The sequence below is a fragment of the Homalodisca vitripennis genome, chromosome 3, assembly GCF_021130785.1.
Source record: "Homalodisca vitripennis isolate AUS2020 chromosome 3, UT_GWSS_2.1, whole genome shotgun sequence".
In the NCBI taxonomy this organism is placed as follows: Eukaryota; Metazoa; Arthropoda; class Insecta; order Hemiptera; family Cicadellidae; genus Homalodisca; species Homalodisca vitripennis.
Genome location: NC_060209.1, coordinates 115626539 through 115652492, shown reverse-complemented (window position 1 = coordinate 115652492; position 25954 = coordinate 115626539). Strand labels below are relative to the sequence as shown.

At 32.7% G+C, this 25954-nt stretch overlaps 1 protein-coding gene across 1 annotated transcript; it reads left to right on the top strand.

Annotated features, from left to right (window-relative positions):
* The first annotated feature begins 1510 nt into the window (after positions 1 to 1510).
* On the top strand, positions 1511 to 25508 carry LOC124357362 (beta-1,4-glucuronyltransferase 1-like). The gene is made up of 6 exons (XM_046809087.1): positions 1511 to 2048; positions 8751 to 8963; positions 15223 to 15564; positions 22466 to 22657; positions 23741 to 23908; positions 23999 to 25508. Exons 1-6 carry the CDS (start codon positions 1875 to 1877, stop codon positions 24191 to 24193), a joined length of 1284 nt encoding a protein of 427 aa, XP_046665043.1. The 5' UTR covers positions 1511 to 1874; the 3' UTR covers positions 24194 to 25508.
* The last annotated feature ends 446 nt before the right edge of the window (positions 25509 to 25954 follow it).

The following is a 25954-nucleotide window of genomic DNA, read 5'->3' as shown; positions in this document are numbered from 1 at the left end:
CACCAGTACATATAGAACGTTACATAACATAAATGTACCATCTACTAACAGTTTTAACATTCTTATAAATAAAAATGTATTTCAAAATGTTTCAAAACGCTAATCTTGAGAACGGCTGGACCAATGTAGCTAATTATTTTTGTAAAATATTCACTGCTATCCGAGGAAGATTTATATAAAAATTAGAAAAAAAGATTTGAAGTAAAAAAATACAGTATTTATGTTTCATAATCCGAATTGAACTGACTCTAAACAGCTGTTGACTCTTTCAGTTATAATAAAAGTTTAAGGAATTGGCTAAAAAATCTGTTTAAATTTAAATTTTACAAATAATTCATAAATATTAAGTATACAGTGCTTGATCAGTAGTGTAATGCAGATAACAAATAAAAAAAATATTGAGTATAAAATTTACTTTTTATATATTTAAACATTATATATAAATTTTACTCCAGATTGTGCCAGTGACAGATTAAAACATCTAGTGCATCATAAATACTATTAAACACTGCTATAAAATAAACAACAAAGTTGTAAATCTGGTGGGCTTCTCTGACATTGTGATATGGCTTTTTAATAGTGGTGATATGGCATTTTAACAGTGGATTATGGAAAAACAGAGACATGAACACTAACGCGCCTTAACAATCCATTCTCTCCCAAACTACAGTCTGAAAAAACAATAAGACTTCTACATATAACGCAAAGTGTTATAAACGATTCTTTTTAGAATGTTGCATGAACTTAATAAGGATTGATTCCTTATACCGCAAGTAGATAGGAAGTAGGTAGGATTTCCCCTAAGCCGTAACAGGTTTATCAGTCATATGTATGTATGTATATTTTTTTCATTGTGACAACAAGGCAAATTTAACTATGGCACTGAAAATATTTTAAGCCGAAAATAGAACCGATTGTAGATGCTTTTTACCGAAACAGATTTTTGTGAGCTAGATAAGTATATAGTTTGTTTTACCTGGGAAATAAAGCAAACTAAACTGTGGCACTATACGTGAATTTAGGATTCCGAGGTCTCAAAAATTCCATTTGTAACAAGGCAGATATATTCGTAACGTTATAAATATAATAAATTAGTACAAGAAATATCCCTAAATGTACAAATTATGATATAATAGCCAGGTTGAACGTTGTTACTCTTAACCATGAACACTTTAATGTCTACCTGAACTATGCCTACACAGCAGATACTAGCGCATGCTTTCTTGGGTGAAAATAGATCAACATTTGAGTTGGGATGGGCAAATAAGCAAAGTTTTGACAAAATAAACCCTGGTATTTATGCATTGAAGAAAATGGTATTTTTTACAGCTTGTTTTGGAATATAATTAACAAACTGTTATCCTTTCTTTAAATTTTTTAATAATATAAGGATAGCCGCAGTTTTTATTAAATAGTACAGCGCAGCAGCACGGGTTCTCACAATGCCTGTTAGCAACACATTGGGCAAACACATAAAAAAAGAAAATTTTTTCTGTCTGCTGTTGACAGAACTCAGAAGACGGTTGAGTGTAGGCTGATAGCTAAAGATTAGGATTAGACTACAAACAAACTGTGTTTATGTATAAAAAATCTAAACCGGAATACATATCACATTTAAGTTTAATATATGTTGCAGGGGACATAAAATATTCCTTAAACCAAGTGTATTAAAATTGTATCTCAATCCTAGTACAGTAATAATAGTTTGTTAGAAATTTGTACTTTGTGATCTCCAGTTGTTGTTACACCACGAAACCCAAACGTTTAGGCTAAGTATTAAAATGAATTTACAATTTAAATTGTTGGTCACTGAATACATTTATTATTTTATGGCTTTACACAGACCGGCATTATCCAGCTAAAGGTTCTGAACAATGCAACAAATTCTCTGGGGTAAATTAGTTTTGGTTTTAGTTGCTATAGTAGCTGTTCTCCAAGTTGTTCATTTAGTGCTTCTTAGTCGACTAGAAGCTAGGCATCATATGCACCACCATATTCATAGAACTGCAGCTAATCAAGGAGATTCTTCTGATTCACAAATAACTGAAGTAAGATTTTCCTAATGTAAGGTATGTTGCTAGATAAGCTGTGCTAGGGCTTTTATTTGTTTACTTTCTGTGCAAATCAATGTCAGTCGTAGTTGTTGAAAAACGTCTTGGAATTATTGTCAGTCAAGTGGACCTAAAGCAGTGTTTATACTAGGTTGATATGGCTGAGCTTCAAGTGTACAACGTAAACACAAATATATGGCTGGGATATATGTCTTGATTTGGGAGCTATGCCTATATAGCCAGAAGTTTGTTTTCTACAAGTGGTTGGTAAAGATCAAAAGAAATATGTAGCTTAATTATATAAGTCAGTTCTCTAAAGCGAGAGCAGGTGGCTTAAGAATATCATTCTTGCTATAATGTTTGTGTTCTGTATCATAATTTATTAAAAATTACTCTTGTTAGTCATAGCCTTAATGTGGAACATTGCTTTCCTAAAGTGCTCTATAACTCTGGAGAACTAAATCCAACTTAGTTTAAAATAAAGAGTACTAGACCTACCCATAACATATATGCAACACAGTTCTATCGTAACAATCATTTAGGTAAATATATACTACCCACTTCACATTATATCAAATTTTTATCTCAAATATGAAATGCTGACAGAGTGAATACAAATAGGTAAATCATATCAACATATCGAGTGGAAGTACGTATAACAGGAAATACGAAATGTTCGTAATTATTTATGTTTTCTCAGGAGAATAACATAATAATACATACACAGGTGTAGCAATGATTAAATCGTTTAATCAACAGAATTTTGAAAAGGAGCAATGATAATAAAAGTAATCATTAATAACAAATAATGACAGTAAAGAAACCCAAAGTGGCTATTCTGAATGTTTTCAGAGATTGGCATACTATAGCCTACATTGTAGCTGTGTTTAACATGAATAGTGGGCTATGTGTCAGATACAATTTTAACCAAGGGGTGCTGTACTTACGAAACGTAAATGATTAAAAAGTGAACTTCTCCGGAGATGTTGACCTGTGCTCCCTGTTCTATGCAAACCTGACAAGTCATCTCAATTCAAGTCCCAGCAGACTGTGTATTTTTGTTCAACATTCACTATAATTAGAAAATATTGACATATATACATATGCATCTAATTGAATTTATTATATATAACATTTTTTATTAAACAGACTTAAAGTGCTGTTATAAATTTGGCTTGATTTGATTTGCTAATTTAAAAACTTTTTAAAATATTTGTTGCTCATGAATTAGATCTTCAGAGCATAATATTAACAGTTATTCTGAGCAATTATTACAGATTCTTTAATATTTTACTTTTTTGTGGACTGTCTGTTGACTAAAACATGAAGGAAATTTGAATGTACATATGATTTTTCTTTATTATTCACATTAATTTGGCCAAGGTTATACCCAAAGAATAAAATGTATGAAAAATCAATGATTTTTCAAAAATGTTTTGAAGAACAGTTTTACCTGAATGTTGTGCTGCTGAAAACTATCTTACCTTCTTTCTCACATATCAGATTTTTCAGGTCATATCTAAAAAAAACTGCATAATATTTTCTAAATAGTATATGTTATTACAAAAACATAACATTGATTTAAGTTTCATTTTCTAATTTATACTAAAAACTCAAATTTTAATTTAATACAATTACACTTGGCTCACAATTATCTGGGATGTGATTATCCAAAGCATATTAGAAGAATACATTTGTACATCCAGTTGTTAATTGTATGAATGTATTTTAAAACAGAAAGTTAGACCTTCTGACATCCAGAAAGCATATTCTGATATCTCTTGTATTTAGTTATTTTCCTGTTTTTGTATCATGAAATGTGTTATACCTATTATGAAACAGTGTATAAATGCATTATATCTGTAAAGTGTACATGATTAAAGTTCATTTGAAACATTTACAATTTATTATAATGATTTTACTATCCAAAAAGAGAAGAATTTATAATTAAATTACAAAATGATAGAAAACAAAAAGAAAGTATTAATGTAAATAATGCAAGTGAGCTTTACTCCACTATTGTGAAAGTACAAAACTAAAAATAAAGATGTCCGAAGAAGTTTGCCATTACTAAAGCCAGAACAACCTATAGTGTGTAAAAATAAATTTCAAGCATTAAGCGAGTCGGAAGTAGAGGAGAGTACTTCTGACATAAAAGGATCACAGGCAACAATGACAGGAATACTGGAAAAATATAACCAGCCAACAAACTCGAGGTCAACAAAAACCAAGAAGCCCAGATTGCTGTTTGTGGCAGATAGTCATTGGGAAGCATATGTCACCACTTCTGGAAGAAGAACTGGGGGAGAGTTCACTGTGGAAGTTGTCACAAATCCAGGAGCAAATTTTAAAAATATTCTCTGTGGAAGCAATGAACTGTGATCGAGTCAAGGATCATGAATTACTTGTAAATAGTTTTAAGTTAGATAAAATAGTAAATGTAGCATCTAAAACAAATGTACATATTCTAAGCATTCCATTCCGTTTTGATAGGCCTAAAGAAAACTTTGCTATTCACTGTGTAAATGCCAAAACTACATAAATGTATGTCAACATCTAATATCAGAGGTTTTATAGATTTGTCAACCATTCAGCCTAACTACTATACAAATCATGGCTTTCATTTTAATAGAAGAGGTAAAGCTTTACTAGCTAAGTTGATAAGACAAAATGTGAACAAAGATCATTGCTGTGCTCAGAGTAACACAAACACACAAGACAATTCAACCACACATAGAATCTCTAATATCCAGAACAAACAACTCCATGAGCAATAAAAACACATGTAGTCACTTGTCAACACAACCTTCATTAATGTCACCACTGTCACCTTTTTAGCAAATCAATTGCAGAAGAGCCCAGTAAAATAGAGCAGAGAAAAATAATATCAAAGGTTCAATTTTACAAAAATAACAATACAACAAATACAAATAACATTAGCAATTTTCATGAGAACATACAGCACCTGCCCTCATCAAACTGAAAGTTACATGATTTTTCTCAAGATAGTAGGCATACTAAGGCCAAGGGAGCTGTCCAATCATCATCCAAGTTTTCTATTTTTCATCAAACTGTTCAACATTTGTCATCCCCACTTAAATATGTTAAATATAAATTTAGAGGAAATACAACCAGATATCTTAGCACTAACTGAACATAAATTGACAGCAGCAGAATTGGTTGGGTTACACATTCCTCAGTACAACATTTTGCTCGTCTTTTGTGAGATCTCATTCATCTGGAGGCGGAGTGCTAATATTGGCTAAAGAGCATATACATTTCAGATGTATTAAATTACCAGCAGTTGAAGCTCTCTTAGGAGAAAAAGAATTTGAGTGCTGCCTGTCTGAAATAACTATAGATCAATTTTCTTTTGTATTGGCAGTTTTTATATAGATCACCCCAACACTGTCTAGTAGACAAATTTTTAAATAACTTAGATATATTGTGTAATATACTATGTCATAAATTCAAAAATGTTGATTTTGGCTGGAGATATAAACATAAACGTATTAAAAAAAGATATAATTTACACTAAATTTAGTAATATATTAAAAGTGTATAATATGACAAATATTTGGTGGACTTCCCAACTAGAGTTACAGCTGATTCTCAGACAGCCATAGATAACTTTATTACGAATATAGATTGTACAAAATTAAATATATCCAGGTATCATAACTCAAATATCCGATCATGATGGTCAACTTCTAGAATTTTTTAGAATTAAATTGTGTTGATTCAAGTAAAATGAATATAAAAAAACTATGCAGAGAAGATTTACTTTAAATAACACTGAAACATTTTTGCGAGATATAGCAAAGGAGACATGGATAGAAGTTTATCAATCACCGGTAGATATGAAATATCAACAATTTCATAGTATTTTTAGTTATATTTTCGAAATACATTTTCCTAAAATTAGTCAAACTGTAAAACATTTCTTAGGACAAAAATGGATTACAGATGATGTACAAATTAAAAAGAATGAATTAGTTGAACTTGAGAAACAATTTAGAATTTCCAAAAACACAAATTTGAAGTTAGTCATAAAAGAAAAGAAAAATGTACTGAAAGAGTGCATGGATAGAAATAAACAAAAATACTTCGATGATAAAATTCTATTCTCTGACAACAAACCAAAAACAACTTGGAAAATAATTAAATATGAGGTAAATATACAATCCAATGTAAATCATTAATAAAAGTATTATTGCAAATGGAAAATTAATAACTAATCCTGTTACTGTAGGAAACACTTTTAATGATTTTTTTGTGACAGCCGTTGACTTGCTAGTATTACCTAACATACCTCAGCTCAACTCTATTTATACCAATAGTGAGCACATGACCTGTGCTCGGCCATGTTTCAGATTTCAACCGGTGTCTGAGTATCAGTTAAAAACAATTGTTTTGTCATTTAAAACTAAGTTTTCTGTGGGCACGATGATATACCAATTGATATTGTGAAAAAATCTGTTAACTTTATTTTAAAACCTCTTGTCCATGTAATCAATTCTTCTTTAATTTCAGGAATATTTTCCTGATATTTTAAAAGTTGCCAAAGTGATTCCTCTCTTTAAAAAAGGTAATGTGACTGATCCAGCATGCTATAGGCCAGTGTCATTGCTCCCAATTTTTTTCTAAAATATTCGAAAAAGTGGTTTATGATCAGCTTTTAAAACACCTAGAGTCTAATGAACTGTTGGACAAACAACAACATGGCTTTCGTCGTGGAAAATCAACAATAACGGCCGGTATAGAATTTATCCAGTCCATTATTGACTCAGTTGATAAAAGAGAAAAAGTAATTGGGATATTTTTAGATCTTACCAGAGCATTTGATAGTGTCAGTCATGTAAAGTTAATAAGGAAATTAAACAGCTTCGGTATATATGGAAAGGAGCAAACGTGGTTTTGATTCCTATTTAACAAATAGAAAACAATATGTAGAAATAGAAGAAACCATTTTTCACAATAAAAATCATTATGTGAGGGCACATAGATCACAGCTGCAGACACTACGGCATGGTGTGCCCCAGGGGTCTATCCTGGGTCCTCTATTGTTTTTATGTTATATAGGAGGTTTTTGCCAGGGGTGATGGAGGGGTTGGATGGTGGCGTGTGTCTGTATGCTGATGATTCAAATGTTTTGTTTTTTCTGGTCAGAAGCTTGAGAATATTGAAATCTCGTCATATATTGGTCTAAGTAGGATTAAGGATTTTTTTGACAAAATAATCTTTTATTAAATTCAGATAAATCTAATTATATTTCTTTTTCTACAAAGCAATCCAGATCAAATTTAAACTGTGACATTTTTTCTAGACAATGACAGACTTAAACAAGTAGACCACACAAAGGTTTTTTAGGACTTATAATAGATAAAAATTTAGCTTGGATAAACATGTAGATCATGTTACTAAGAAGATGTCTACTGGTCTATATGCACTGCGACAAATTATTGCCGACAATGCGGCAAAAATTAGTAATTTACATACACTTAAATTAATATATTTCTCTTGATCCATTCACATTTAGCTTATGGAATAAGCATTTATGGAGCAACAACAATAAGTAATTTAGATAGGCTTTTGGTCCTACAAAAAAAATCTTTGAGAATCATGAAAAATTTAAGATATACAGATTCTGTTAAACATATTTTTTCTGAACTTGGAATTCTGACAGTATATGGTTTATACATATTTGAATCAATAATTTATGTAAAACAGTTTTTTTGATCCGATACTACAAACCAATAAACATACATATAATACCCGTTTTTAATAGACATGTCCGATCAACACAATCTTGAATTTTACAAAAAGAAAACATATTACAGAGGTGTTTAGATATCTACATAATTTACCAACAAAATTTATAATGGGAACAAATCTGTTAAAAATTTAAAAAAGAAGTCAAAGATTATTTAACTAATTTGTCTCTATATTCTTTTGAGGAATACTTCAATACAAAAACCAATTAATTCATTTAAAGAAGAATTGAAGATAAATTGTTAAGATGTTACGATTGTATTTTTTTTACTTATATTTTAAAATTAATATTAGTATTTAGTTTCATTGTAATGACGCTATTCTTTGTACCTTGTACATATTACAGAATAAAGTAGTTTGACTATTGACTATTGACAAATAAAAAAGAAGAATGACAAATGGAATTCTTTAACATTATTGATGATTTTATAGCATAGGTATTAATAAAATGCTGTCTGGTTATTAGTGACAACAGGCTTTTTTCACCTAGATAATGGCCACCCAAAATTCTCAAGGTTGATTGTCAAAGAGTTAGATCACAGGAAAATTTCTCCTCTTAGAGTTGATATTATTGCAAAGAGATACATTTGATTGGAAGAACTATAGACCTGTGTTATAGATGATATTTTGAAAGAGACATACAAAATTCACATCACTCAATTAGGTGTCTATACAACCTGGGTGACATATTTTTACACCAGATTTTATATTTTTTATACCTTTTCTGTAAATCAACTGAGTACTGTTCATTAAAAAAACTTAGCTTCTGTAAACTATCCTATCTCAAATTACATAGCGTTCACAAATTTATTACAACATTAAATTATGAACAGTAGTTTGGGATGGATTATATTTGTAATGTTTATAAAATGATAAAGTATAATTGGATGAATTGATTTTGTCTCAAGACCTTGATGTTTGTTGAAGGTGGATGCAGTATTTGGCACACTAGTTCGTACTGTAGAGCAAGGTCGAGTGTTAGACTCAAGTGGAGAGTTCCAGATAGTCCCTTCGATAGCAGCTGCTACCAAACAACCACACCCTCGAGGACTGATAGCGTCAACTCCAGATATAAGCATCGTCACTCAATGTTCATTCAACCATGTTTACCGCCTCATAGCCCTAACTCAAAGATGGCAGGTATGAGTGCCTCATTAAAATTGTTTTCTGAAACTAATTAGTGTATAAAAAAGTGTATGTATATTAACATCTTATAAGAGCAAATGCCTTGTTTATGAAAAATTTCCCCGAAGTAACAATGAAAAAAAGGTAATAAATATTAATTCTTTTATTGACACAAGTTTCTGATCAATTTTCCTTAACCTCTTAATGGTATTTAAAATTAAGTTGTTTTTTACGGAGACAAGTTGGTAGAGTTTAGATAAATACCTTTTTATTAAAAAAAACCACTTTATTAACCCTTTGAGTGCCAAGCACTTTTGACGGGTTGGCGCTGCCTGTGTCAAGCCTTTTTTACCAAGCACTCTTTTAGCATTTGTTTAGTGTTCTGGTAAATAATTTATAACTTCAAAAATCATCACATCAAGATGATTTTTGTTGTATTTTTAGGGAGAAAACTGGGCTATAAATTAAAATATCTATTTTAATGATAACACATGTTAACATTTTTAAATTCCAAAATAATTAATCAAATTTTATTTAAAAAAATATTGTTAAGTGAAAAATTTTAATATTATGTTGTTTATTTATTTGTATGTATTTTATTTTCTTCATAAATAGGAACAAATATACTAAATAAAAAAATTACGTACCTTTATAACTAAGTTTTGAATTTGTTTTGTGTTAGTGCGCAGTGTCTAAACTCTACTCCTGTGTAGAAGCCGACTCTCATATTTGGTAAATAGCAATTACCAACTGTACAAAATTAAATCAAGATGGATATTCTTTTTTTATTTGATTTGATATGTATACAATAAGACAAAGCAGTTTTCAAAATCATTCACAGTTTGTAGTTTTGTAAAATTAATTCAACTTACATTACTTCAAAATAAAAGACTCATTGCGTTTGTTCAGTTTGCTTCAGACATGATGTTAAAATAAATAATGTTCCATCACACTGAAAGTAGGCTACTAGTAGTCTATGTCAGTTATAGTTATTCAGTAAGGTCTATATGCAACATACTATTTACAAAAGTAATGTTTTACAAAAGTTACAATTAGTTACATACATGGGCAGGCTCACTGCCACTACCTTTGAGGTATCAGCTGTAGTACAACAACGAATACTATGTAATAACAAATTGTGTATGCGTTTGTTATACATTTCTTTAGCTTTAATTTGAGACTAAGTACAATGCCATGTGCCAACAATTGGTAACAGAATAATAAATATTCAAATGCTAATCTAATCGGCCCTTGGCACTTTTCAGACATACCCTTAGCACTCAAAGGGTTAAGGCATTTTTTTTAATACATGCAAACGTAAAAATCGTCTATTTGTGTGTTAATATTTCCATGATACAATAAACACTAGAAATAAAACTATAAAACACTCCAGGGTGGGTGACATTCAACAACACATGGTAGCTGTATGCATTGTGTGACTTCAGCAAACTCATAAAGTTCAAAAAGCTCATGATGAGGACTCAGGGAAGTGTTGACATCTAGTCAGACATAATCATCAGCACAAAATTAGAGAACCGTCCAATGGTTGTCATGGGGGACATGTTAACATTTTAAATCCTGACAGAAAGAATATTCTGTTAGATAAGACTTTGGCTTCCCATAATATCAAAATACTATAACTTCTGGCAAGTAGAAATCTGTCTTACCAAATCCTCCTTGACACGTTAGCTGCCACGCCGACCCGATCGGATCGGCACAGTTTGTCGCGGCAGAAACATCGGCCGACCCAATTGGGTCGGCGGCGGGATTTTACAGGACTAGTAAATTGATCTGTGACGTTTATCAGTGGTTGTTAGCGACTATTTTAAGAGTCATACTATAAGAAAACAATAGTATAAATGTTATAGAATATTAGTTTTGTAAATAAAAAATTTGTATTCTACTTAAATACTGTTGGATAATAGACGATATTTTGCCGACCGATCGGGTTGGCACATTTAATCTTTTAGTTTGTACACTGTTATTTTGCTGAAATATGAATAAAATTTGAACCCAATTGTAATATTTTTTGCGGAACATAATAAATATAAAACTGTATATGTGTCAGAATATTTTTTTAATGTTACATGTTATACGTTAAAAACTACTTTCACAAAGATCCTTCCTATTTATGTAAGTTCTTAAAACACTCTTTACAAAGAAATGGTTTTGCAGGACATTTTTCACAAAATGTAGTAATCTTCTTGAGATTCTTGGTTGCTTTTCGGTCTCCAGTTCGTGAAGCTCTGGCATAACAAACTTTGCAGTTTTTCCGGGCTCTCCTCCTGTTCTTCCCCTTGTCTACAAATATTGCCGTTTCGGATAAGTGGTGATGTCCAACTTGTTTGACTGGCTCGAGTTGTCCATTTTGCAACCCTAGAAGTGCATACACAATTTTCTCCCTGAAGGTCGTAATGGAGTAGAGATGTTTGTTTTTACTTTCAGAGTTGACCCCCGCAGCATCCTTGTAGGCGAGCCAGGCATTGACGACCGCTGTACCCAGCAGGAACTCTTCTGCGACTTTATGATACCATCGCATAGATTTTCTGATGGCTGTGCTATACGATGATATCTGGTCAGAAACATCAATTCCCATCTTCGCCTTGTTGTATTCGAGGACCACAAGAGGTTTGAGAATGGGTTCGCCCTGTCTGGTTTTTTTCCCAGTGTCAACATAATCAGCAGGATGTTTGGTCGACATCATTTTCACTTCTCTTTTATCAAACCATTTGGTGTAAACAATACCACTTGGGTGTTCAAGACAGCTCATTTGACCCTTCTTCAGATTCAACTGGTCATCGGAATTACCAGGAATGGTTTTTTTGTGATTGAACCAAGACCTGTTGCTGATTACACTTCCGACGAGGTGAGTGTTTCTTGCTAAAAGCATGTGGGCAAGATCGACAGTGGTGTAAAAATGATCGACATACAGGGTATGCCCTTTATCTAGATAATCTCTCATGAGATCCATGACTACTGATGCCGCTAGTGTCAGGTTATCTTCAGTTCCTGTCCCGGCGCCCATGTAAACTTTCATCTTGTATGTGTAGCCAGTAGTGTCACATATTTTGAATACCTTAATCCCGTACTTGTGGGTTTTATTGGGTAGGTACTGGCGAAAAAGAAGTCTTCCTCTGAACGGGATCATGCTTTCGTCAATCACTACATCTCCGCTGGGAGTTTTCTTCATCTTGAAAGAGTCGTTTAGACGATCGATAAGTGGAGATATTTTACCTAGACGGTCATCTTGTCTTATGTTCAAGTTATCATTAAAATGCCAGAATCTTAAAAGCAATTGAAAGCGGTTTCTGCTCATTACTTTACCAGCAACAGAATTATTATACAGCAAGTTTTTCGACCAGTAGTCAGTCAGCCGTGGCATTGGCACTAGCCCCATCCATAATAAAAGGCCGAGAAATTTTTTCATTTCATTTGGATTAGTAGGCCGCCACTTGCGGAGTCTGCTACTACGATTCAATCTCAGTGTACTTAACACCTGAGCAGCATTCCGATTAGTTTCGTCTACCATCATTTGTATCAGATCATCAGATAAGTATTCATAAAAATATTCTTCTGGTTTCGCATTTTGGGGCAGGCCAAAAGCAAAATTTGATGTTTCGTCAAAAACAATGTGTTTCTGTTTACCTTCAAACAGCTGCCATTTTTCAAGTTTTTTCTTTTTTCATTTGCAATCTTTCCTTCACATCTTCACTCAGTCAGAACAGAATCAATCATTTCATCCGAACAATCCATAGTCTCTATAATACCAACTTCATTGTCATCGGATTCACTGCCTGGCACTGAATCATCACTAGAGAGGAAGTCGGGGTCTTCGTCCGTATCATCCATCTCACTATTTACATTACTGCCCCAACCATCATCACTTACACCATCCATATTTGGGTCAAATTCACTAGAAGGGGCTTTGATTGCTCTTAATATGTCATCACTGTCTAGATCGTCACTCATGATTAACTAATCAAACTTCAGGAGAAAGAAGAACAGTTTGAAGTAGACTGCGAAAAAGCGCCGAACTGACAATAGAAACAAGAAAACAAACTCACGTTTGGCTAAAAGGCGCGAAACAGCTGGCGGGATACTCGAGAGTCGTCGCGTAAGAACAGCTGATGTGCTACCAACCTCTCAAACGAAATATACGCCAGTATACACGGGCGACCGATTGGGTCGGCAAGTTTGTTTTTCAATCAGTATTCGTTAAAAAATATTGATGCCGACCCGATCGGTCTAGAATTTTAAACGATTTATTTTAAAAGTTTTAAAGTATATCTTATTGTAATAGTGTATAATAAACACAACTAAAGTAAAAATATCTAAAAATAACTAACGGTTAAATTTGGCATTACGCCGAAAATTTGAAAATATGCCGCCGGCAGCTAACCTGTTAATCTGGATAAGCACTAATATAAATATTGAGAATCTCATTTGAGAAATTTTTCATAGTGGCCTATCAGATCGTACTGCGTAGAGTTGTATTGTCAGTTTCTCAGAAATTCGGAGTAATCCAACCAGAATTGGTGTCTCACAAGGAAAAATCTACAAGTGCTCAAATGCCTTGGTGTCAAAAAAATGCCAATGGTGAAGAAAATTGGTTTTAAATGCTGAAGATGTTGATGTAGCTTTCAAAAGACTGCTATATAGTAAGACGTCATGGATGTAGTATGCCCACAAAGAAAAATTAGAAATCAACCTAAATCCTTTGCTGACACTGAGGCAAATAGATTAAAAGATGTTTATTTAAGAGCACTTCATAAATACTAGATGATAGGAGCTGTTAACAAAAAGAAGAATCAACAATATGTGAGAAGAACTATGACTTACATTTGAAACTCAGAAGAAAATGAGCAGCTCCACACTGTATCACCCATGCCGACAATAAATCCAAGGCTATATGATAAATACAACTTGGTTGAAAAAAATAAACTTCTGTTGAGGAAATAAAGCTTGAAGTAGATGGGAAAGTAATTGACAAGTCAAAAGATGAGCTGATAAGCTAATCATACTTTGCGTTCATTGTTAAAAAAACTTTACAAACAACAAAATACAAAACAAAATAACGGAAAGATTAAACACACTTTACCACCAATACACTCAACTTGGTTAACATGCCTCTGAGAAACTAATGAAAATGTCAAAACCGTCATGAGCAATCTGAAACAAAAAAACTCCTCCTTAGGATTGGACGGGATGTTATTCAAAGTCCTAAAAAATTTGCTCTTAAGAACTTGTATTATCCCTTGTGGACATACTTAATAAGTCTTTCCTTTAATAAGGTGGTAAATTTCCTTCAGCTTTGAAATTAACAAAAGTTTATCCAAAACACAAAATGGAAGCAGATTGGAAGCTTGCAATTACATACCTATCTTTCACATTTCAGCCTTCTCTAAATCTAGTCAAAAAGTTGTTCTCAGAAGAATACTGAATTACTACACAGAATTATTATAACTTACAGATAAATTATCATCATGTCTTTACTAAAGGAAGATCTAACACATTTGTAATAATAAAAATGGCTGAAACTTTTATAGACAGCTTAGAAGAGGGAAAATTGATAAACTGGAATAATCTTAGACATTCTAGTATAGCCCTTGACTACCTCAGCCATGATCTTATTTGTAAACTAACAAATCTGGGAGTAACAGGACCAGTAATGGCATGGTTTCAAAGCGATCTTGAAGGACAGGACAGCTAATTAAGCTAAGACACACAGAAAATTGAATATGTAAACTTCCAAGATTCAGTCCCCAACTTGTTTGTCGAGGTGCCCCACAAGGAGTTGTTTTAATGCCAGTGCTTTTTGTTCTCATTCAAATAACTTGCCCCAATACAAGGGAGATGCTCACTTACCCTTGATTTAGTTTGAAAAGAAGCCACCGTATATGGGAAGGAAGCTCCACAACCTCCTTCTACTGGTACTGAGAAATAAGGAAGTGATGGATCTCAAACCCTCACACACAAATGTTTTGTCCCTTCTCCTCTATAGAAAAAATTCGCTCAAGGAGCTTTTTGTACATAACATTGTATTTTGATATACACTTGTAAAGGGTTAATTTCTTGTTTTGTCAAAGTAAGATTCAGTTTATTAGAGTAGCATGTTAATAAATAAGAAGTATTTAAGCTGTTTAAGAATACAAACCCATAAACTGTGGTATTTTAGTTAGTCTTGTGAAAGATGTTCAAGTATCTAGATAAAACTTATTAAAATTTGTTGTACTTTAAACGTTAAACAATCTTAATTTATTTCTTTTCTGTGTAGGGTCCAATATCAGTGGCTGTATTTGCAGAAGATCATCAAGTGTCAGAAGCATTATGGAAGGTGGCTGAACTAAGAGCTTGCTTGCCAGGAATCAGGCACAATGTGACATTTGCGTTAGTGTCACCTCTGCCAGCAAAAAGCTCTCCACCCCTGTCCATGCCCTCTCCCCCTCCACCCCACCCTTGCAGTCTCAAGCACGACTTGGACACCACTACCACCAACTATGCCACCACTCACAACTATCCTGTCAATCTCTTGCGGAATGTGGCACGTCGAGGCACAGCATCAGAGTTTGTATTGGTTGTTGATATTGACATGTTGCCTAATGAAAATCTACGCCAGGTAATTTTAAATTTATTTTGCAAATAATAAATTGGTGTTAATGAATTTTTCAGTATTATGTGAATAAGAATTTAATGAAATATATAACCTGTATACTACATTATATCATACACAATAATAGTGTACACACAAACACACAGGCATGTATTTGCATTCATGAGCACACACAAATGGGATGGCACTGAACTCTTCTCTAATAATGTAGGGAATTATTCTTAGGTTCTGACCATTTCCATCCATATAAAAATGTTAATTTCGGGTGTGTAAATAATAAGAAATCGTAATTTTGAGTTTTTTGTATTGACTAATTTTCAATTTTACTAATTTTATATAATTTGGTATATTGGCTTATTAAATAGGTATTCTTTAATCTTGGATTTAATAAATTATAATTTTAGAAATCATTTCTACAAGGTAAGTTATTAAAAATGATAAAAGTAAAACTACTCAAAAACTCGTTACTAAGTAAAGTACAACAATATGGACTAGGAGCCAAGAGCCAATTTTCATTGCATAAGCACATTGCTTCGTTTTTTATAACCATTAGATGAATTTTTCCTAAGAAAGAAATTGATCATCAGCCACACTAGTTTTGGTGGAGATCGAAATGGGAGGGTATCAAAAAGTTTATATAGAAAACAATAGAACAAGTGTACACACCGGGATATGTTACAATTCACCAGGATATGAATTAAAAAATCTGATCACATTTTTCATAAACTGACACACTGGAAACAAACTGTTATACATAAATAATAGTTATATAATTTTAAGACAACTATATAGAGGCTGAAAGTTGCCTCTTTCATGTATAACATTCGTGGTAGTATAACATTTATTTACTTGTATGATGGTTAGTTACCCTTTTGATAAGCTCCCATCGACCTCCACCAAAACTAGTGTAGGTGGAGGTTATCCAAACTTGCATTATCGATTTTAAGAAAAACCAGGTTGTGTGCTTATAAAATGTAAATTGTCTTTGGGCATCTAGAATATTAAATATATATTTTCATTACAAATGCAACAAACAGACTAATTTAAAAAGAATCTATTGGAAAATGACTGAGCTAGAGTCTGAAATATATCCTATCTTTCAAACTGTGTTGCAAACCAGGTATTTTTTGTGTGGTGCAGAACTGATGACAATAAGGCAACTATTAAAAAAGGCATTTGTAACTAGACTCTCAAATCCAGTAACATATGGTAATAATAATATTCTGGAACGTTTTGTGTTTTTGGGAGAATTTTTTAAAAACAATTAAGTTAACTGGAGATAAACCTGGATTCACTATGATCCCAAGGGAAAAAATCAATGGAAGGAGAACAGATAAGTATGGGCAACCCCTCTACAGAAGTTATGGGACTGCCGAAAAGTTTATGCTGTCCCGTTTTTGGAATTGCAAGATGTGTTTATGGCCAAATACTTACCACATGGTCAACCCATCAATTCCAACGCCTACTGTGAGATACTGGAAAACTCAAAAACATGGATTACATAAATTTTATAAGGGGGGGGGGGGCACAGAATTCTTAATGCATATCATGATAATGCACAACACCATTGCAAGTGACAGACATGTGGAAAGATTGCACTTGTCTATAGAGCCCATATCCCATTCAGCCCAGATTTAGCACAATGTGACTTCTGGCTCTTCTCGCAACTAAAAAGGAATTTGAAAAGAGTTGGATATGAATCTGATGATGAAGTCAGTGAAATCTGCAGTTGCAAACTGGCTCAAAGGTAAAGATGCTGACTTTTCTTTAATGAAACACAGAAATTGACTCATCGCTGGTGTAAATATAGAGACCTCAACTGATATTATATTATGAAATAAGTGTAACATCTTCTTAAATATACTGTAAGCTTAATTTTGCAATGTAGTTTTTTTTTTTTTAATTATATACATCTTTACAAACTCCTTAGGGTGTTGGAGGCATTACTTATCAGCAGCCTCTCGTACATATAGACAAACATGTTAACTATTTAATGAAATTGATTCAAAGGATTATTCTCATTATTTATTTTAATCACAGTGTTTTCTCTCTGTGAGAACACCGTGGCAGACAGCGGTGTGGGCAGTAGTCGACCACATATCTTCACACTACAACATTTATCACTGCCGAATTCAAGTAGCCAGTTTGTGCTGAGCAGCAGTTGCATAAACATGGTCACCTCTGCTGATTCTCCCACCAAATGTGAATTCGTTTCCTGCAAGCAGAAGGGGATAATGCAGCAGAAATGTATCGGGAATGTGCTTTGTTTATGGCTTGAAAACATTATGAGTGATGGTTTTGTGCATGAATAGTGTCACAGCATATTTACCCATCAACAAACTGTCCACTAATAGAAATAGAAAGGCTACCATAGTACTGTAGAGGAAGAAGGGTGGCTCTCATCCTCGGCTGTGACCGCAATGCATACCACTCCTACTGGGCAGCATAAACTTTAGATGTGAGGAACTTCTCCAGTTCATCTTCATGCATGATCTTGAACCAGGAAACAAAGGGTCAGAACCCATCTTTATTAGAAAAGTAAGGCGAGAGACAATTTCTATTCTCTAGTAGGGTAGATGACAAGTCAGGGAGGTTTCTAAGTCCAGGCAACAATAAAAAAAAGGTTCACAGCATTAACCCTTAATGAGCAAAATATTAAGATAGAAAAACACTTTACCACACATATTTTTTAAATTAAATTTTCTTTTTTATTTTAACATTATAATTACATAACTGCATGAAAAAAGTATATAAAATGTTTTTTAATTAAATATCTACAAAAATTAATAATTAAAACTTGATATCTTCAATCAATAAAATGAATAAGTTACAATACCTATATTTTGTTAGTGAGTAAAATACTTGTATATTACCCATATTTATATGTTTAGAAATATTATTTGTCAGTATAACTCAAATATGTTCCCTTGAAATGGCTGTGGTAAACGTGTAGTGTAGCGTCCTTGGACTGGCGGGGGTCATGACACCAAGACGAGCGAGGCATGGTAACGGCGTGGCACAACAAATGTCCGATATTACTGTCACTAATTTCCTACATTAGAGTCTCTAAATTATTTATATATAACTAAAAACACAACACATAAAACACAGCTGAAATAAACATAATTTAAATGTAAGGTTACTTCAGAATCACTGATCACGAGTTATTTGTTTTGTTTACTTTACGAAAGATCGCATTGGAAAAGGCGGGAAAACAAATAACACACAGGTTTATTGATACGTGCTGCTACCTACTAAACAGAAAGGCGTACTAAGTGTACAGGGGTACATTGATTGACAAGTGCTGCTACGTAGTAGGTGACGTTGAAAGTAATGTGTGGCGACAGTGCGGCAGCCAGCTGGAACGCGGCTGGCGCATATATACGGATGCCGCTCAACCTCTATAGTCGAGCGCTGGCGCATATATATGGATGCTGATCAACCTCTATAGTCGAGCGCTGGCGCATATATACGGATGCCGCTCGGCAAGGGGGATTAAATGTCTTTCCGGGGGGGGGGGACAAAGTCTTTCCGTCTTCAGCCTAAATCATACAGGCCTATCAGCCTAACCTCCTTCATGGTTAAAACTATGGAAAAAATAATAAATAACTCAATCTGTATCAACATGCATATGTTGAAAGTAAGTCAACCACTACCTCAATCCATAGTTTATTGGAGGTGGTGGAAGACACCTTCAAGAAAAAGGAAGTCGTAATCAATATTTTTTGGACATTGAAAGAGCTTTCCACAGAGTAGCATATGAATCCATGAAGGCACTGGGAAAGGTTTGAAGTTCCATCAAAAGCTGTCATTTGGATTGTAACCCTCTTTAAAAGTCGTCAAGTAAGAGCAAAGCTTGGAGAGAAATATGCCACAGTTATGGCCCAGAAAGGGTGCCCCCCAAGGAGGAGTACTGTCTCCCTTTTTATGAGCAATGGTGGTGGATGATCTCTTGACTAAAGTAGAAGAAAGGGGTATAAAACTACAATGTCATGCTGACAACCTAGTGCTTATGGTCAGGGGAAGAAATAAAGACATGTTGGAATGCCTCACTCAAGATACCCTTAACTTTATAAGAAACTGATGTCATGGGGATGGGCCTGAAGATTAACCCATCACAAACATGTGTAATAACCTTCACCAGAAAAAGCTCAACCTGTTCTGGTGGAATAAATATTTTTAAGTGATCAAGTGTCCAGGAGTAGTTTTGGACAAAAGGCTCACATGGAATCCTCATATTGAAAATACTATGTACAAGTAACAAAGGCTCTTAGTGCTTGCAAAAGACTCTTTGGATATAAATGGAACTAAAACCCAAAATTATATATTGGATTTATTAAGCTATAATATAACCAATGGTCATGTGTGATATTGTAAAGTAGAACAAAATACAGAACCCAAAAGGCTACAGAGTCTTCAAAGGTATCTCATGTAAGTATTACCAGGGCAATGAGCTCCTGTCAACTCTCGAACTGGAAGCAGTACACTGGGAGACACTCCTCTGGGGCAGGAAGTAAAGAAGATAGCCGCATTAAGTGCTATGAAGCTGCTGAGTAGAAAGGTGATTAAACCTACTTCCTCAGAAGGATAGTAGGTAGTAATACAAGAATTTCCTGAGGTCGAAATGATAACCTATGTTTCTGAGTGTATTGTTAATAAATAATCCTTTGGAAAACCATATTTCGTTCCCTACTAAAGGTGTTCTGAAGTTTTACACTGACGGCTCACACCTAGAATCTGGTGCAGGTTTGGAGTATATGAGCCAGGGTACAATATTAGCAGAGGCTTCAGGGAAACACGCCACGGTCTTCCAATTGGAGGTCATGGCAATTTAAACATGTGGCAGAAAACTCACACAAAGGACACCTAATGGTTCAGAGTATTCAATACTTTCAGACAGTCAGGCAGCATTAAAGGTGCTCGACGCCTGCTTCTTTGATTCAAAAACAGTATGGGAATGTAAAAATGCACTAATGGGACTGGCAAAGAGGAACAAAGTTGCCCCTGGCTGCATGCCGGGCTATAAAGCAATTAATGGGAACGAAACAGCAGACACCATTGCCAATATAGGCTCTGAAAGCCTTCTGGTAGGAATAGAGGCAGGCTGTGAAATAGCCTTCTCTTACAGCAAAGCTCTAGTAAATGATTGAGAAAAGAGCATTAGATCCAAAATTTGGAGAGGTCTCAGGACTCAAGCAATTGAAAATGTTTATTTCACCATATACAAAAGAATGGTCAGTGGTCATAGATCAAAGCAAGGATGATATAAAACTAGTATTAGGGACACTGACAGGACATGATCCTCTAGGGAAATATCTGATGAAGGTGTCTAAACCATACTGATGAATGCAGAGTCTGCTGAGAGGCAGAAGAATCAGCAGAACATATATGAGTAAACTGTCTTGCCATTTGTAAATCAGAAAAAAATCCTAGGAGGTTATCTCCTCAGCCGAAAGGATATCAGAGATCAGGAGCCCTCTAAAATTTTATAGGCTTCTGTAAAAGCCTCAGATTCTGAGGGCCAAAAACTTAAGTAAGGTAGGTCCTTTCAGGACTACGTGCAGTGAGTTTTGTCTCTTTCCCTCTTAAAAAAATTGTGTTAAGTAGCTGCAGCTCTTATTGATGTGTTGGGCTCCCCAACGAAGTTTACAATACATCTATAGACTTATCTTCATTCGTTACAAATTCAGCCCTTCTACTTCTTTTCATGGTATTTAAAACTGCCGGTTTCTTCTGTACTGTTGGATTTTAAAAAATACTGTGGATTTTGATATGGATGGTCTGTATGGAAAACTGTTATTAAAAAATGAACAACCTATTGGAATGAACTGAAACTGACTCCTTAATCTCTCATCATAAGTACTTTAATTCTTTTACTCTTATTGAGAGATATCATAAAGTTTAAAAGTAAAACACAATATAAAAGACTAATTCAAAAAGTTTTGTGACAATGTAAGTTAAAAACTAATGTATGGTACAAAAAATACTAAATGGCCTTGACATATTTAGACCATAAAGTTTAAGAAGGAAATTAAGTTTCCTGTATAAATATTATACTCTAAGAATTATAAGGAATCTCAATGATGATAAATATGAATCACTAGTCATTGTTGGAATGACAACACGAATACTTAAACACAATATAAAAGACTAATTCAAAAAGTTTTGTGACAATGTAAGTTAAAAACTAATGTATGGTACAAAAAATACTAAATGGCCTTGACATATTTAGACCATAAAGTTTAAGAAGGAAATTAAGTTTCCTGTATAAATATTATACTCTAAGAATTATAAGGAATCTCAATGATGATAAATATGAATCACTAGTCATTGTTGGAATGACAACACTAATACAAATCAAGTTGAATACAATATCCGAGAAATATTCGCTGGGAGCATTGTTGCCAAATTGGTGTGATATCAGATGTTTTATTTCTTTTTTGTAACTGAGTAGTAAAATTGTAAATGCTGCCATTTCAGTTGGAACCTTTTGAAGATTGGTTTGCACATTGTTTTCTGCTTATTAAGATCTTTAATTTGATGTACATATTGGCGTATACGTACATTAAAGATTTTCTATGGGCTGAGCCACTGAGGGACTAAAAAGTGGGTATTTGCATTAAAAAGTAGATTTTTATGTCCCATGTTTATGTAGAAAGTTGTATTTCTGTAAAAAAGGTATATCAGATAATAAATCACTCCAGGACTTTTCTACCACACTGTATACACATATACCAGCAATCGTAACTCACATATCTTGTGAATGTCAGAAAAATTTATTTCGTCAAGTTGACTTTTCAAAAATTATATTTTCAAAGTTCAAACAAATTCGGCTTAGGGATTAAAGTAGTAAATAAATAATTACTAATTAATTGTTATAATACAAATATTTTTTTTATTTTCTTAGGACTTCTTTGCATTTGCGTCTCAGCGAGGACTGTTTCGCAAGAGGGAACATGACGAGAAAAATGTTTTTGTGGTACCTGCATTTGAGGCAAAAGAGGAAACTCCTGTGCCACGACACAAAGCAGAATTGCTCAAACTCGTAGATTCTGGAGATATGCGGCCGTTTTATGTACAGCTATGTCTTAAATGTCAGGTAAAAACATAGAAAGATACAAGACACTTAAAATTCATCTTTGGATAAATATTATCATATTGGCTGATAGGCTGTTGCTTACTCTTTCCCATAATATAATAAATAATACAACATTTATAACTAATATTCCACCTTTGTTTTAACTGAAAATATTTGTTGTGTATTCTCAACACTGACTAACTCACTCACCCAACACTATGAATTTTATTTATTTTGACGTTCTCTTATGTAGTTTAGCTATAGTAAATAAAATAAAAGTCTATCTAACAATACTAAGTTCAAACATAAAATTTAACAAAAAAACAGGAATAACGGTTTGGAAAATGTTTTTGTTTATTTAGTTAAAGACAAAACTCATGTATTTTATTCTACTCAGTATACTCAATATAATGAAGAGATAAATATAAAAATTACTTATATAATTATCTTATAACCTTTATACCATTGTACTTTTAAGTAAAATATTACTTTCAATTGCATTAATACATCACATTTTATTTAACTGTATAAAAATTGATTACAATATATATATATATATATATATATATATATATATATATATACATATATTATATACATATATATATAAGGTTTGGTTAGTTTTGTATGTTTCTTTTTTATTGTGTATCAAAAAATCTAAAAAAATATTTTCACAATACACTTTTTCAAACTTCACTTTTATATAAAAACATTATTGCTTAATATTCTTACATTTTTGAATTTATAACAATAATAGAATATTTCTCATATTCTTCATGTTATTTATAAAAAAAATTAGAATGATTACAATCTGAAAATTAATTATTGTGTATTAGCTTTATTCCTTATTGCAAATTTGGAATGGTCTGGCACCCAAAGGGTTAAGTTCATAGTCTCGGAGAAAAAGTGATTTATTTCAGAATTTACAAAATTATTCAGGTCATTAATATTAAATTAATTGTCTAGTTTAGTATTTTGTATTGAAAGAATATGCCAGTACTTCAAAATAAATGTGAGATTTTTTATTGGGATCTCCAATTACTCTAAAATATTATAATTCAATTAAATATTTGTATGTATTAATATGTGTACTACACATAATAGGTGCATACAGACTATGAGTCGTGGCAAAAGGAACCTCCTGCTGCAGAACTTGCTCCACTGTTTGAGGTCTTGTGGAAAGATCCCTGGGAACCATTCTATATTGCCCGGAATACAATACCATTTTATGATGAACGTTTCAAGCAGTATGGTTTCAACAGAATAAGCCAGGTAACATAAATTTATTATCAACCTAAATCGGTGTTTATATTGTACCATTGTTTATGTAATATCTTAACATTCTATTCTAAAATGATACAGGTATGTGAACTCCATGTCGCGGGCTACAAGTTTTCAGTACTCAACAACGCATTTCTTGTCCATCAAGGTGTCAAGACTCATTCATCTTTCCATGCAGATAAGGATGCAGAGCTAGAAAGAAATCGTATGCTGTTTCGGCAATTCAAAATGGAGTTAAAATCTAAGTACCCTGAATCCTCAAGACGATGTTATTAATTAGTTTAAATTATATCTTTTGAGGTAATGAAATAAAAGATTGAAATAGAAACATCTGTTAGGAATCCAGTGTCAGGGTAGAACAACAAACTCTTTGTGATTCATTTATTTAAATAGTGCATTTAAAGATGAAATCTTAAAATTGAGTGTAAAAAAGATTCACGTAGAGAAATGATATATTCTCTAATATTAAAAAAAACGTACAAAATTGATGTGATCAAGAAAATTTACAGCTCAAGATGTAATAGTGTAATTGTGTTACAAAAAGGTTTACTATAACAGAATTGCATTTTCTTTTATTGTCAAGCCCCAAGTTACTGCTTAAAGCCCACTCTTTTGAGCTAATTTATTTCTAATAATGTTTTGATAATAATTATAAAATCTAAAATGGGATTTTATATTTATAATTAATTCTTCTACAAGATAAATTAAATTCTTCGTTTATTATTTATTAGGTTAAGTATAATTCTTTATGATTTGATTCTTATCTTATCATCCATGACTCTTCAGTTCTCTATATAAATCATAGAACAGTTTTTTAAAATGAACCAAGCACAAATAAGTATGTAATTATTATAGAAACCAGTATTTTTATGATTTCTCATTAATTAAGACTGATTAAGTTTTATTTGTGTTCCCATGTAATTTTTAGTTGTAAATTATTTATTAGAAGATTAATATTTTAAGAATATAAATTATTATATATTTTCCATGGCATCTGTGTATGAATTTTAACCTATTTTTTATTGTAATTTAGATTTACATTTATGATTTTTTATTTACTCTTCATAGTACCTCCTGTCCAATCAATAAGTTTATTTTATAAATATAATTAATAAGTTGGATTTTACTGGTAAATTACAATATTTGAAAAAGATAGAAATGATCGATTTTATGAGCAAAACATGAGACTACTTGATTAGTCATGGTTTCATTGTCGTTAAAATTGTTGGAGCTATGTGGCAAATAATATTTCACAATTACATTGTTATTTGTAACTATCTAGCATATTATCTCCATGGCTAAGTGGTTACAATGTAATATTGTCATCAATTTATCTTCATTAATGTTCAATAACTACCAAATCACTAAGCTAATGTATTAACTTGGTCTGTCCGAATTATTGAGCATCCGAGTGTACAGATTTGTTAGTCAAATAATATGTTCACTATGACCTGTGCAGTGTCCCACTAACTGATATAAAAGATATCAAGTCATTGATGCTTTATATGCTTAGCTATTTTAGTATTCCCATTTATATTTTGGATTTATTTTTGTGTAAATCATTTGCTGTCTTAAAATGACTGATTGTTTGTGTTAGGGGAAAGGGGGGTACCTTTGAACACTTTTTGAAAAAATATTTTTGTATTTTTTTAAATTAATTATTTTGATAAACAAGCATGGGGACATTGATCTTTAGACTATTATGCAACAAATTACTTAAATTAATGTTAATAATCTTCAAAATATCTAGGCTAAAAAAAAAAATTAAAGTTCACTGCATGTTGTTCAAATGTACCCCACTAAGGGGTACATTTGAACAAGCCTGGGGTAGGTTTGAACAAGGACGGGGTGGATTTGAACATTGGATAATTAGTAAAGAAAAACTAAGGAAATACACAAAAACATTTTATTCATAGTGTGCACTAATCAAAGGTACATTACAGATTGTGTAAACAAAATTTAGGTTCAACTTCTACTTTTTACTTTTTAACATTGAGTATTTTGATCGAATTCTCCTTTTACACTTGTCGTCGATGA

What these genes read in the sequence shown, in the direction of transcription:
- LOC124357362 (XM_046809087.1), top strand. Translation starts at nt 1,875, where the DNA reads ATGCAACAAATTCTCTGGGGTAAATTAGTTTTGGTTTTAGTTGCTATA. An exon ending in AGCTATGTCTTAAATGTCAG is followed by an intron (nt 22,658 to 23,740) that starts GTAAAAACATAG and finishes TACACATAATAG; the next exon opens with GTGCATACAGACTATGAGTC. An exon ending in GTTTCAACAGAATAAGCCAG is followed by an intron (nt 23,909 to 23,998) that starts GTAACATAAATT and finishes AAAATGATACAG; the next exon opens with GTATGTGAACTCCATGTCGC.